Consider the following 14831-nt stretch of genomic DNA (forward strand, 5'->3'; position numbering starts at 1 on the left):
AAAGCGCCTTTACATGGTACAGAAACAAAGCCAGGAACAGAGAAATGCTTTCTCTCACCATGCTTCATCCTTCCTGTCTTTAGGGTGGGCCAGAGGGGGACAGGCCTGTCTGCCACCATCGCAAGAAGTGAACACGAGATATCCGAGATCATTGACGGCCTCTCGGAGCAGGAGGTAAACTACTAGTATAACCTGAAATAAACTCTGATCCATATGGAAAAGATGACTGGGGCTTTACCCCAAGTTCAGAAAGTGTTTAGAGCATCACCCAGATGAGTAGCAGGTAAACGTACACCCCATCCTTTTCCCATCAGACTTTATTATTTCCTGTGAGCCACTGAATTATCACACAACCAGACTATGCAGCATACAATCTGGTTCTCTTGCACCTTATTTTGGATAAGATCCTCCCACTTAGACAAGGAAACAGAGGAACTGAAATAGGACAGAGATCAACCACAATTTGTTTTGTATTATCTACTGTTTAATGCTAGGGTAGACAATATTTTTAATACATTTTTTGTCATTGAAAGTGGTTGAAAGTCTTTTCACATCCTGATAGCAATCAATAATTAAAGTGGTCTAAATATAAAAACGTAGATGTATCTATGTGGAAGTCTCAGGACCAAAAGATTGTTCTGAATGCAATAATAGGATGTCCTGCCTGCATGTCAACCTGATGCATACCTACACGCACCCTGCTCGCACAGACATCACGTTATCAGCACGTTCCATTAGGCTATGCAGAGTTGTAGACACATTGCTAGAGTCACAGATAGTGTTGCTTTCGTCAACGAAAATTATGACGAAATATTGTCGTCAACGAACCGTTATCACCTGACGAAAACGAGACGAGACGTAAATGCTGGTCATGTGACGATGACTAAAATACATGTATAATGCAATATCGTTGACGAATAAAAACGAGACTAAATGTGGTTTACAAAATAAAAACTATGCTAAAATGTCTCTTCATTTTCGTTGACCAAAACGAGACGAGACGAAATGTTATAACGTCACGACGAATGAGAGAGTTGTGCGTGAACCTATAGCTTATCGGCTTTAAATTCTGGTTTGCGATCTGGTCACCCGATTATCAGCGAATTTAACAATATTACTCCATTAGTTATTCTATTAAAATGTCTCATTGATATTTGACACATTCATAATCATTACTTTTGCCGGTTCTTTGTGACAGCTGTATGTTATTAGCAGCGTCTCTGGTTACATGAACGCGTCACCGCATCAGCACCAGAACATGGAGATTTTATTTTAGAGAATAATCGCACAACCTATTCGATATTCTATAATTAAATAAACGAATCGAATATCCAAAAATCGTGACTCATCCCTGCATGGAATCTCGTGTTTCTTTTCCCAAATCTTCACTCACGTCTCACCCATTTTCTAAAAGGATTATAAACGTTTCTTTATTGGTTCGCTTTTAATTAGGCCTATTATATTCGTATTCTTTACTGTGGTAAAGTAGAAAAACGCTGTAGGACAGATAGCCTACATTTGTACTTGCATGTCAAATAATTTTTTACACAGTTTGTGCTTGTTAGGCCTATATTAGACATAGGTCATTAGACATTAGTCAAGTTTAGTTGTAAAACGCGTTTCACACGCGCGGGTGATTTTTAGTTTCACTTTCTCTGGCAGCGCAATCTCAAACATAGAACAAAATAAATATATAATTTCTAAATATTTCGCCCTTGTGGAGGATAAAATTCGCTCTTCAGACCAATTTACATCAAGTAGAAAACACGAAGATATCATAAAGAGATCGATGGTCTCTTTCCTGCTCGTGTCCCACATCCCTCTCAAAGCGCAGAGTGGTAGGCTATATCACGCGTCTTTGTGTGGAAATATAAAAAGATTTTTTTTTTTTTTTTTTTATAACCCCCCAACCACCGCCGGTAGTTGGTCCATTACCGCGGTGGTAAAGAAACAAACAAAAAACTGCCACCGTCACAGCCAAAGCTAAATATACTAAATATAATAGGATAACCTTGTTTGCAATTCTATATTGACTAGGGTAAATAGAATTGCATTACTAAAAAGACACTAAAATATAATTTCCATTGACTAAAACTAGACTAAAATGTCATCAGTTTTCGTCGACTAAAACTAGACTAAAATATCATCAGTTTTCGTCGACTAAAACTAGACTAAAATGTCATCAGTTTTCGTTGACTAAAACTAGACTAAAATGTCATCAGTTTTCGTTGACTAAAACTAGACTAAAATGTCATCAGTTTTCGTCGACTAAAACTTGACTAGACTAAAAAGAGTATGAACGTGACTAAAACTAATAAAAACTAAAATGACAGCTTGACACAAAGACTAGACTAAAACTAAAATTAAAACAGGCCGCCAAAAACAACACTAGTCACAGAGCATTGCAAACAAACAGCAGCCACCTTTCACAGTTCTTCCTGAACCAAAACAACGAGCTTTTGCTGCGTTCACGCCGTGTCATAATTACGAGATGGCAAACAGTGACGTTTTTCTCTGAGCTGTTTTGACCGTGTATTGATGCCAAAATGAATCTGCAGCAGTCAGGTGGTACAAAATCAGAGCTGTCCAGAAAAATTTTAAGTTCACAAGATGTAATCACGAGCTCTATGAGGACTGAGCGCTTTTTACAAGTCGTAATTTTGTAATTGTTCATTTCGACATGGCGCGAACAAACCTTTACTAAACAGTTTCAATATCTAACAATAACTGTAGATAAGCTGTTTAGATCATTATTGTTGTAATGTTATGTGCGTGGCTATGGAGAGGTGAAAGAGGGTGGAATCTTTTCCCCTTCTATGCATTCAAAGCTAGCTTGCCATTGCTAGCCTCTACAAAACGGCACACCCTAGCTTTAAGGGTGGGCTTATTTAAAAGAGACACTAAAAGAGACTCATTCAAACAATTCAAACATTTGGTGTTGGTCCAATGTACAGAAAGCACCAAAGAAATTAGCAGTAATGTGTGTATACTTGTGGTCATAATTTCTATTGGTCTAAAAAAAGTACTGGTTATTTATTTCACAAACAAATTTAAGAAAACAACGTTGAGTATACAGTTGATGAAAATCTCTCTTACTTCCGAAAGTTATTGCAATCGGATAATGTGATTGGAGCTTGTGATTGTTCGCAAGTCACAAGTTTTGTGTGCAGCGTGCATCAGGCGATTAGTGAATCCGTGGGTGTGCCATCGGAGGCTGAGACTACAGTAATGTAAACAAGTGCTGCAGACCCATCCTGGATCTCAACACCTTTTTGTCTCTCTCAGAACAATGAGAAGCAGATGAGGCAGTTGTCAGTCATTCCTCCTATGATGTACGATTCCGAACAGCGGAGAGTGAAGTTTATCAACATGAATGGTCTGATGGATGACCCAATGAAAGTCTACAAATCCCGCCAGTTCATGAATGTCTGGACCGAACACGAGAAGGAGATCTTCAAGGAGAAGTGAGTAACTGTGGCTCATGTTGGCATGTGTGAGTGTGTGTGCTTCATTTTCTCAACTTTTGTCTCTTCTGTGGTGCAGGTTTATGCAGCATCCAAAGAACTTCGGGCTGATAGCTTCATATCTGGAGAGAAAGGTGGGTTTTCTTTTTTTTGTGATTCAGTTTAGTATGGTGGATAGCTGTCACACCCAGAACTGGATGTTCACCAATGGATGTTGCAACTGAAGTACTGTTTAACAGCTTTACTGACTCAGATCACACCTTCCCACCTACAGACAGCTTTTTTTGTTGCGTTAATGGTGTCTTCTTTTCAAATACTAGCCCAAGTGATGCAGCTGTATTTGTATTTTCTCTCTCCCTGTGTGCAGTGTGTGTCTGATTGTGTGCTGTACTATTATTTGACTAAGAAGAGTCAGAACTATAAAACTCTTGTCAGACGAAATTTTGGAAATCGGAGGAATCGAAGGAATCAGGTATTTAAAAAAACCTTTTTTTCCTTCACTTGTGCACTTTTCTCTCACTCTAAACATGGATATGTATGGATATGTTGCATTAAAAATCACATATCGCATGTTACTTCCGGTTTATCCATCACACTGATAACAGAAGTTGAGCTCTTTGCATTGGGATGCAGTATTTCACACAGTAAGCTCCATTGCACATTTTGCAATACAGGTATTCTCCTCATAAAGAACATTTGCATAATGTGCACAGTATGCATACTGTATACTGCAGCTATAGTAAGATTAGTGTGGTAGTATGCTTCTCTGAACATAGCCTTTGTGTTTGAGCAGCCTACTAGGCTTATTGATTATTGTGGCTCAAAATGACTGCATTTGCATCAAATTTTCTCTGAAATTTGGGCACTGTTTGCGTAGTGTTTTGTGGTGTTGTTCAGTGAATACCTATTAATAATTCATTATGTAATTAAAAATATTGTTGATTATGTGACACTGAAAATTCAGTGTTGCCTTCACAGTAATAAATAACTTTAAAATATACAAATTAAATTTAAATTGTAATATAATTAAATGTTTTTACTGTAATAAAAAAAAAAATGCAGCCTTGATGAGAATAAAAGAAAAACATAAAAAATCTTACCAGCCCCCAACTTTTGAACGGTAGTGTATTAGCCAGTGTATCAAAGTAAAGTGTCAATGTTGTCAATACTAACAATTACAAACATGAATCTGTTATTGACAAGTGTTTTGTCATCAAGAATGAGTAGGCTTTACTGATGCTCACTTCACAATTGCATTCACTGAAATACAGCATTTTAGTAGGTAATATTTTTTTTGCCCCCTCAAGTTTGTTTGCAGCTATTGTTGCAAGCTATTGTGTGGGGATTAGTTGAATTAACATTCATTCTTGTGATCATAAACAAGCAGAAGAACTGTTTTGAGATGCATTTTTAGTACATAAGAAGCCCCCTAGTGTTCAGTATGCACTTTTAAAACATCTGCATCTCAGTCTGAGGAAGCCAGTGTGTGTTTTCAAATGGCTCTGTTTTGAATGTGTTTTTTTCTTGAGAAGGGGTGTGTTTGATTCATGCTTAATGTGAGGTTGTGTGTTTTTCTTTTTTATGAGAGGGTGTGTTTTGTGGTTGTTTTTGTACACTGTTGACGCTGTCTTATAAGAACTCGGACCGTGTGTGCGCACGCAGGTTATAGGGCAAAAATGCATCTGTGCTTTGAGAGTCTCTCTCTTGCTCTCTCTGATTTATGGAGGGCTGCACAGCTTTCCAGGAATCTGTTTTATCTGTTTGGCACAGCCAAGAGGCTCCATGCTGCTCTCAGGGACCACAGAGGGAAAGGAGAAGAACATGAGAGTTTCAGACTCCAACTTTAAAGCTGTTTGAGTGCAGTAGCTCAGCTGCGGCTTCACACTTTCACGTGCATATACTCAAAAAACGTGTTTCAGGAAGGTGAAATCTGCCCATGGCATCCAAACCAGGTTATCTCATTGTGACATGGACAAATTGTTTCAAGTAAACATGAAATTGAAACTTCTTGAAAAATGTACTTTCTTAATCTGTGTTCAAGGTCTTGTTGTATTTGTTTCATCAGTTCAGGTTTGAAAAATATCTTAATCATAATCTTTCATCAAAATCAGTTGTTGTTCCTCTGAAAGAACCTTCGGTTTCTCCTGACGTCACCTAGGCAGCACAGGCAATTGGTTAATCAAATTGACCGTTTAGGCGTTGTTAAGCTACCGTTGCAAGTAAAATTAACAGATCTTAAAATCTTGCCAACAGTTAATCAAGTCATTTAAATACGATTAAGTCTAATGTAATAAAAGAAACCGTGTCACGATGCTTTCGAGGAAGACCTTGACCTTCAGCCTCCATGTCCCAGTCAAAACGTTTGTGTTTGTGGGGAAGGGACTATCTGTGTTATGGAAATTAAATGGGTTGTTAATGCAATATCATTTTTAACTTTGTAACCACAGTCATAATTGGGGGGGGGGGGGGGGGGGCATACTGTGAAGGTCAATGATCACCAAAACATTTTTCAAAATATCTCCTTAAAAGTTCCACAGAAGAAAGTAGGTCAAACAGGTTGGGAACTATGAATGATAGCTTAAAGAATGATAGTTTGTGAAACTGAAAAGTTCTATTTATTTATCTGGGTATGACAACATGTGGTTCAACCCCAAAAAAACCTTCAAGTTATAATTGTTTTGCTCCGTGAAAAATTTTAATGTCTGGTATTTTAGGGTGACATTGATATCACAATGGAGTCTTACTAACTACTTTGTTGGGGGTTCTTGGTATTCTTAGTATTCTGCTTTCACAGTGTGAAATACTACAGAGTAGAGACATTGGTATTGTGGTATTGCAATCTGGTCATCTGATTTAATGAACAGTATCTCAAACATTATTCTTCCCCCAAATCCTTACTCGCGTCTCTCTCCTGGTCTGTTTTCATGGGGGTGCTTTTAAACTTTCTTTTCTTTCTTTTTCTTTACTTGTAATACCTGATCCTTAACCGTAAGAAAATATTAAAGATACTCAATAGACCAAATGCCATATATTTTTATAACAAAGCATATTATAAAAATAATAGCATATTAAAGGCAGAGGTGTAAAAAGTACTCAAAAATGTTACTCAAGTGAAAGTACAAGTACTGAGGGAAAATTTTACTCAATTAAAAGTAAAAGTAACTGGCCAGAATCGTACTTGAGTAAAAGTAAAAAAGTACCACATTAAAATTGTACTTGAGTATTTAAAGAGTAAAAGCAAGAATGAAAACTAGAGATTCTTGTTTAAGCTTTTAATCTCTAAAAACATGAAGTGAATGAACCATATACAAGGTTTTATCCTGCTTTAGAAACGTTTGTATTTAATTATCAAACTATAAGACTACTATCTAATGCCAGTATGCAACATGCTTTAAACAATCCACTAAACATACTTTTACCACTAAAAGAAAAGAATTCGCTACGGTACGGCCACGGGTTCGCAGCTGAATCACGTTCTTCCTCCATTTTCTTCCACTGATTGACTGTTATAATTTCTCTAATTTCCAGGTCAAGGTGCTGTGCATTGAGAGCCTAAGTCCCTCCCCTCCGCTTCTGGCTCATGGGACCTTATTTCGAAAAAAAAATATGTATGGTAGTCAATGGCGAGAGACAACTTATCTTTTTATTCCGTCTGAACTTTGTCCTTAATTACACATATGATGTTTGTCAATTTAAAAGATAATTATGAAAGTCAAGAAAATCGCAGTTTGTCATAAAACAGAAGAGTAACGTACATCTCTCGTCTCGCACTATGTACGTCACCATCCGTTGCTCGTATATGTGCAGTCTGCTACAAAACACTCAGGCATGACGGCGTAACGTTACGATTATAACGTAAGACTATAGATAAAATGACAGACGTTAGCTTCAGTAAAGTTAGCTTCATTCATTGAGAGAAAAGGTATGACGTCACATGCGCGCCTTTTTGGTTTGTAGTCTTTGTAATTACGTATTTTCACAGTCTTATACCTCAACAGTTTTACATCAAACTGCTACTTTCTTGACTTTAAAATGTATCTTTTAAATTGACAAACATCATGTGTGTAATTCAGGGCACAATTCAAACGAGATAAAAATATTTGTTGTCTCTCGCCATTGACTACCATACAATATTTTTCCGAAATAAGGTCCCATGGTGGTCAACCGGAAGGGGAGGGACTTAGGCTCTCTTATGCGACATGAAGTCACTTCCAAAGGACCAATGAACATGTCTGACCAATTTCATGGAATGTGAAAACGAATCTCATTGGCAGAATAAATGACATTTAAATTAAACTGGGCATGAGTACAATTCAATTGGTTTGGTAATAGCAAGGGAAAATAGAATGAAGTGATCTCCAAAAAATAAGTACTTTTTGACTATAAATAAAATTGTAAGGAGTAAAAAGTACTTTTTTTCCTTAAAAAATGTAATTAAGTAAAAGTAAAAGAATTGATTTTTAATTGTACTCAAGTAAATTAAAAATCCCCAAAAATAATACTTAGTACAGTAATCAAGTAAAATTACTCAAGTATTTTACACCTCTGATTAAAGGTAGGGTAGGCAATTTCGAAGAGGCTAGCAATATCAAGCTATCTTTGAAAGCATGAGATCCCACCCTCCCTTCAGAGCATCTCCAAAACCACGCCTCCTTCAAAACACATGACTGCACAAAGCGGCACGAGGCAAGAGATGGCATTAAATTACCTTATGTCTCAAAGCACATAACATTACAATAATAATGAATGTAAAGCAAATTACAGAGCTCTAGTTGTACCACCTGACTGCATGATTGGACGTGAACATGACTGAAAATGTTTTGGTCCTGAGACTTCCAAAGAAGATACATGTACATGTTTTAATATTTAGACCATTTCTATTATTGATTTGCTATCAGGATGTGAAGAGTTTCAACCAGTATTACAAATAATACTGTGTTTATAAAAAAATTGCCTACCCTACCTTTAATTGGTTGGTAAATGCTAGTTAAGTTAATCCAACCTCTGCTTGAAGTACAAGTGATATATCTTGAATACTATCGTACATATGAGATGAACTTCCACACGGCCCATCTAACTCTCGATTAGCCCTCTGTCGCATGTGTGTGTGAGCAGCTGCTGTACGGAATCAGCATTAATTACAGCTATATTTCAGCCTATCTAAACAGCACTGGATAAACAGTGCTGGATAAGAGTGTGTGTAACAGGACTTCTGTGAACACTGCTGCCATGCTGATCACAAGCTGAGGCTGCGGGTCATTGAAAGCATGTGTCTTTGAGTCAGGAGTTGAGCTGCAGTAATGAGGAGATGATCTGATCTTTACACACACACATACACACACTCACTCACTCACTCACTCACTCACTGCCTGACTCTTCAGCCATCAGTAGCCCCAGGTGCTTTCAGTGAGCAGGCATATGCACAGCCTTTTTCGTTTGCATATGTAGCCGTAAGTGTTTCCTGGTGTCTCTTAGCTACGTGGGTATATACAGCACAGTTGTAGTTTCCTCTACCACCTGTTGTGATTGTTACGTTTACATTCTGATTAAAAAGAGAGGACAAGCAGGTTCATTTTTTATCTTATCTTTAAAATGGGTTGTGTGTGTGTGTTTGTTGGGGGGGGGGGATGGAGTAGAGTCTGGTAACTGAGCTTGTCTGTGTGGGTGGAGTCTGTGACCCTTAGAGACCCATAAAAGTGTTTGTCAGTCGAGTTCAGCTTACGTGGAGTTCTGAATGCTGTTCCAAACAAACTTCTGCCCAAGCTTTCTGTTCCTAGAGTCCCCTGAGAATGTTTTAGAGAAAAAGAGGGAGAGAACAAGCCAAAAGAATATGCATAAGCGGGAAGACCGAACTTTTGTTTCTTTTTCTCTTCATTAAACTGGCAGCCCGTGTGTTCTGCCGTCCCTCTAGAGTTTTTTTTCGGAGAAAGAGGGAGGGTTGGAGAATGTGTGTGAATGCCAGACACCCCTCCTGAGCTGCGCAGTGGTATGTGCCGTTTGCTCTGACACCAGTGAGAAAGTTGTGGAGCAGCTTGCTGTGCCAATCAAAATCCTGACGGGGCTGGGTTAAGATCGGTCAGTCTCTTCTCCCCTCCACCCCGCGGGGATTACCTGGGCTGACCCTAGCACCCAGATTAGCTAGCGCTCGCACATATTTTTGTGTGTGCGTAAGTTGGAGATGCCACTGCTTCTTTAGCAGGCTCAAACAACCCTGTGGCATGCTTTCTCGGAATATGCGCCATTGATCTACCGAGCCGGGTCCCGCAGCTGAGGATCTAATCCAGCGCAACGCCGCTGTCAGACTGCCCGAGGCGCGCTCTCCTGCTCAGCCTGTTCCTGTCACTAACTCTGGCCTTGGCTGCACAGCATTCTGGGATATATAATGGGATGAAAAGGACATTCATGAGGAGCAGATAAACGTAGATGAAGGTACCTTATGAATTAGTGAAGGAAATGGCTGTTTGTGGAGTAGTTTTTGTGTGGTTTTGGAGGCTGTTGTGATTGTTTGTGGAGATTGCAGGGCTCTGTACTTTTGCTTAATGGTTAAGCTGTGGTTGAAGTTATAATTTTTATTTAGTTATTTATTATATGTAAAAGGACATTTGTTTATTTTGTGTTAATAATTTTATTATTGTTTTTGTGTTTAGTATATTTCATTTATCTGCACATTGCATGTGTAAAAGCTGTGTGCGGTGGTGGTTAGCTTGGATATGTGCTATTGCCTTGGTGACATCTACAGGACAGGAGGTGTGCTGCTAATACATTTTACCCTAATTTTTCATGCATCTACTAAAGACATAACTAAGCCATAGATTTAAAAAATATATATATATAAAATTTAGGATTTTTTTTTTTTTACGTTGTTGATGCTCCGTTTTGTCGTCCATGTTATGCTGTTTTTCTTGGCCTAGTCTTCTCTCCCTCCTTTTCTTGGTTGGTTTATTTGAGTTTTTGCAGTAGCTTATCGTCTTTCCTGTTTGTTCGTTTGGCTTTGAAAACAATGATACTATTTTTACTGAGCTCTCCATGTGCTACAGTTGCATCTTTGAAATACCTTAAAATAGTTAAACTTAGAAATAGTTTTGAAGTTTTGTGATCTGAAGCAAATGGAGCAGTACTTATTTGTAGTGCAGTTTGTGTGAACCGCTGCTTCACCTCTGTTACAGAATAAAGTGTGTCCAAAGGTTGACTATAAAGCTGAGGTTTCCAATAAAAGATAAGGTAACATAATAGAATATTGACAGTAGATTAATATTTAATTCTTGCTTCCTCTCCCTCGATGCACATAACCCTCTGAGACCCAAATATTGATTTCATAGAAAATATATCAATATCCTCCTTGAAAAGAAAAAAAATCCTGTCTATTAACGTAGTTTGTAAAAACAATGAATATTTATTAAAATGTTTTGATCTTGCAACCGTCATTTAGCCATTGGTAAGTGTGCAAGTGTTCTTAGTAACTGATTATAAAAACCATGGTGCATGTTTCTACACATCCAGGACATCCTGCGTTCTGTTCTTTTCCATTGTGCTCCAGCTGTTTTTCAACACAAGAATGTGTCTTGTGAAAATGTTTCTAATGAACCCTAAACACACTCTTCTTTAAAGCCACCATTTAAATTGACTAATCTTATTTTTTAATGGAAAATTGCATTATTTATTATAAATGATTTATCTATTTTTTTTTTATTAGTTTGCCCATTGTAATCTTTAATAAAATAAAAAACTTCCCCTACCTTTTGCAACAATATATTTTCTCCTGTATGATGACGTGTTTTTTGGCGTGGGGGCGGGGCAATCTGTCAACAAGAGGTCACAACAATCCAATAATTTCCTGATGGGCAAAATCAATTCCTGCCCTACATTTTTTTTTTTTTTTTTGTCCGAGAAGCCATTTCACTCAGATATGTCACAATAGGGAAGAAAACTTCGGTTTGATGACAATTTTTAAGACCGATTTGTCAACTAGTCAGCCCACAAGAAGTTTGTTTGAAAATAAAAATACTGTATATCACATCCCCACCCCCAACCTCCATCAGTCGGACAGTCTGTTTTTTATTTATTTATTTTATGTATTAATTAATTAAAAAATGTTTGTCAATACATCCCAGAATATTACTACATTTCTCTGACAACCTGTATATTACCTGAAAATGCATAGAGGCATTTTATATAAGTTTATTAAATAACCTTTCCACTACACTAAAAAGCTGAAACACCAGTAAGTTTATCTCAGAGCTCTTACACACTAAAGTTGCATTAGGCTACATCAAAAACCATTTAGAATAAAAATGATGTCAGAATGCAGTGACCATGTTGTGTGACAACTTGTGGCATGCTTAGAGATTGTAGCTGTAAATGTGTTCCAAACAAAATTTTTGATTGTGAGTTGCTATTGTTTAGTTTTACCAACATTCAGTAAAACATGGGTATTAATTAATAGCTTTAAAGAGCTATTGCAGTTTTGCTTCAGGGTCAAAGTAACTCTCTGAAGGTTAAAGTAAAATTGGTCGAAGAGGTCTTCATCTGCTTTGTGTGAACCGGTTCATTCCCATTATCATAGTCAGCACATTAACTTTTATATATCAGGGCTTGAATATTAAAGGTTGTATCAGCGATTTCAGGCCCAAACATAAATGATCGTGCACGGCTGCCTATGACGGCTGCACGCGAAAACCTCACAACACCCCCCCCCCCCCCCCCCTGTCGGTGATTGGTTGGAACACTATTTATTTTGGTTTTGAGTGGTTGGTGAAACCAGTTGTTTTTGTGTGCAGATCTCAGAGCCTAGGCTGCCTACAGAGACGCGTTTTTTTGACGGCCTGCTTATGGGGCGGGCAGCTAGCGGATCGTTAGGAAAGATGAATGTGATCATTTATGTTTGGGCCTTTTTTGGGCCTGAAATCGCTGATATAACCTTTAAAGTAGGACATGAACAGAAGCTTCTCTATAGCAGTTATTTTAGTATTATACATATACTGTTATAGTATGTATTTCTATTTTGAATTAGTTTTTATTTTTATATTTTCAGTTTTCATTTTCAGTTTAAGGTTTAATATTTCTATTTAATTAATTTCAGTAGTTGTAGTAATTTTAGTACTTCAAATAAAAGAAATCAGTTAGTTGCCAAAACCCCATTTATAATTTTCATTTAATGTTTTCATGTAATATTTATATTTCAGTTTTATTTCAATTAAGTTTTTCGTTAATGTTAATAACGCTGTGTTATAGACGCCAGCATATCTGTTATATCCAAGCAGTTGTATTGTCGTGTTTCAAACCTGAAGTGCTCAGAGGTTGTTGAAATAATAATTGGTTTATAATAAAATAAACCACCATTCCTATATAAGCTGTCAAAAATTGGGTGTAATGAAAGGCTTTGTGAGATTTCCATGTAGAGTGTCTTTAGATGGAATGTAAAGTCAGTGTGAACTGAGCTCTGAATGGCAGAAATGGGCTTTTATTGTCAACCATGTGTCAGTTTGTCGATGTACTACAAGTCGAAGAGAGCATAGAAACAAGCACTTCCTCCTCTTGCCCTTCAACCTAGAGAATGAATGATTGATCCTCTGTCTGCTTTGTGCTTGCTATATGTCTTTCATGTATTGGACCCTTTCTCTGTTATTTTTGTTTTGACCTGAATTATCGCCGTTTCCCTTCTCCCCCCTTATTTGTTCTCCATGTCTCTGTGGCAGAGGTTCTGACATTTTTTTGGTCCCATCTGGCAGCTGCACAGCTTGTTTGTGTTGGCTGAGCTCTGCTTGTTCCAGTGCTTTGCTTCTCTTTCGTGGAACAGACCGAGGAGGAGGAGGGGCTCCGGTCCCTCTGTCCGTGCCAGCAACCATGATAAAGAACCTTGGGCCATTAGCACACTCTTCAAACCAAAGGAAAAAGACCTTCTCTACTGCAGCCCTACACTTAGTCTAATGTTAATCTAAAGGAGACCTTGTATACTCGCACTTACATCTCCACTTAAAGTCCTCCTGTAGTCAATAATTTTATCCCTTAAATCCTTGATCTTTGAAAATTACATATTTAAAATAGCTTGAATGTAACACTACACCCTTGCTTCATTTAGTATACGTGGAATCATGAATATACAAATTAGCCCCGACCCCACTTACTCACACGAGCTCAGAGATCCCCTCAACTCTACTGAAGTAAACGCTGCACAATGGCAGGGCTCAACACCCTACAATATACTACAATATACAAATAGTATATTATGTGAAAAAATGGGTTAAAATCACATTACATCCTAACATTGTAACATTACAATCTAAAAACAAAAATAATGATTTTATTTTTCAATTCACTAAACTAAAAATTGGAATAAATACAAAAGCACAGACTAATTAACCTACATTTTATTAGGTCTACCCCATTACAATAGTCATTTTACAGTTACTGCTATCCTAAAAAATACACTTACTTTTTCTACATTATCAAATTCTACATTATTTAGTTTCTAACATTTTACAGATGAAGAATATACCTGTAAAATGTAGGTTATGCACTGTGGAAAGCACAACATCTCAAACGCATTACACAGCAGCGCAAGTATCTATCTGTCAGCACATGTATCTGTCAGAGTATCTGACGGGGAAAGCCGCTTTAAACGAACGGTAAACGTGTAGTTTGTAGCGAGGTATGTCGTTATGGAAAGGAGGCGGGGAAGCAGCGAACATTTAAACACTTTAATAATAAAAACAAACACAAAACGATACTAAAGGCGGAAGCCCCTAATGGACGACTGCCGCAAACATAAACGACACAACACATATAACTGTTTAAGCTGAGACGCGGCTCTCTGGATGTGTGTTGCTGCGTACACAAAATGTATCATACATTGTGTGAGTACCAATCTGAGAGCCATGCTTGAATATTTAAATAGGCGAGGCTTAAAAACACGCAAATGATCAACTTCCGTGAAGATGCAGCACTGGCCCAATCGGGCAAGTGACACTTCTGTCAACTGGCCCGAGTGTCTTTCACGCTGGCCCCGGGCCATCGGGCAGTCCTTATTGTCGAGCACTTATTGTATCGCTCTTTAGAACATCGGTAATGGTAATTAATATGATTAGCCTTTTGCTTGACTACGTTATTGTTATGTTGCTAATGTTAAACAAACCATGTTCCCGTTCGCCATCTCAGAGTCGAACAGCTGTCTTCTAAAAATCAGCATCCTTAGAAATGCTTTGAACTACTTCAAGCATCAGTGGAGAAAGGCATATATTTCCACATAACATCGTAATATATTCATCATACATAATTCACCTGCTATATTGCTAAAGGTACACGATTTTTCATATCAACAGAAAAATATAACGGGATAAACTGGCTTCACTTGAGACTTCCCTGCTTCAC

General features: G+C 37.8%; 1 protein-coding gene across 14 annotated transcripts in view; it reads left to right on the top strand.

Moving 5' to 3' along the window:
• Positions 1 to 14831, top strand: part of ncor1 (nuclear receptor corepressor 1) — a 111802-nt gene that overhangs the window by 45101 nt on the left and 51870 nt on the right. For 11 of the 14 annotated variants that reach the window (XM_082168953.1, XM_082168965.1, XM_082168959.1 and 8 more), the window contains exons 11-14: positions 84 to 174; positions 3286 to 3464; positions 3544 to 3598; positions 3832 to 3936. In XM_082168953.1, coding sequence (XP_082025079.1) covers positions 84 to 174; positions 3286 to 3464; positions 3544 to 3598; positions 3832 to 3936 — 430 coding nt within the window. Of the gene's footprint in view, positions 1 to 83; positions 175 to 3285; positions 3465 to 3543; positions 3599 to 3831; positions 3937 to 9085; positions 9894 to 14831 lie in introns of those variants that run through there. The other 3 variants (XM_082168966.1, XM_082168954.1, XM_082168955.1) reach the window with 2 other exon arrangements.

This window comes from Leuciscus leuciscus (genome assembly GCF_965113295.1).
Source record: "Leuciscus leuciscus genome assembly, chromosome: 5".
Lineage (NCBI taxonomy): Eukaryota > Metazoa > Chordata > Actinopteri > Cypriniformes > Leuciscidae > Leuciscus > Leuciscus leuciscus.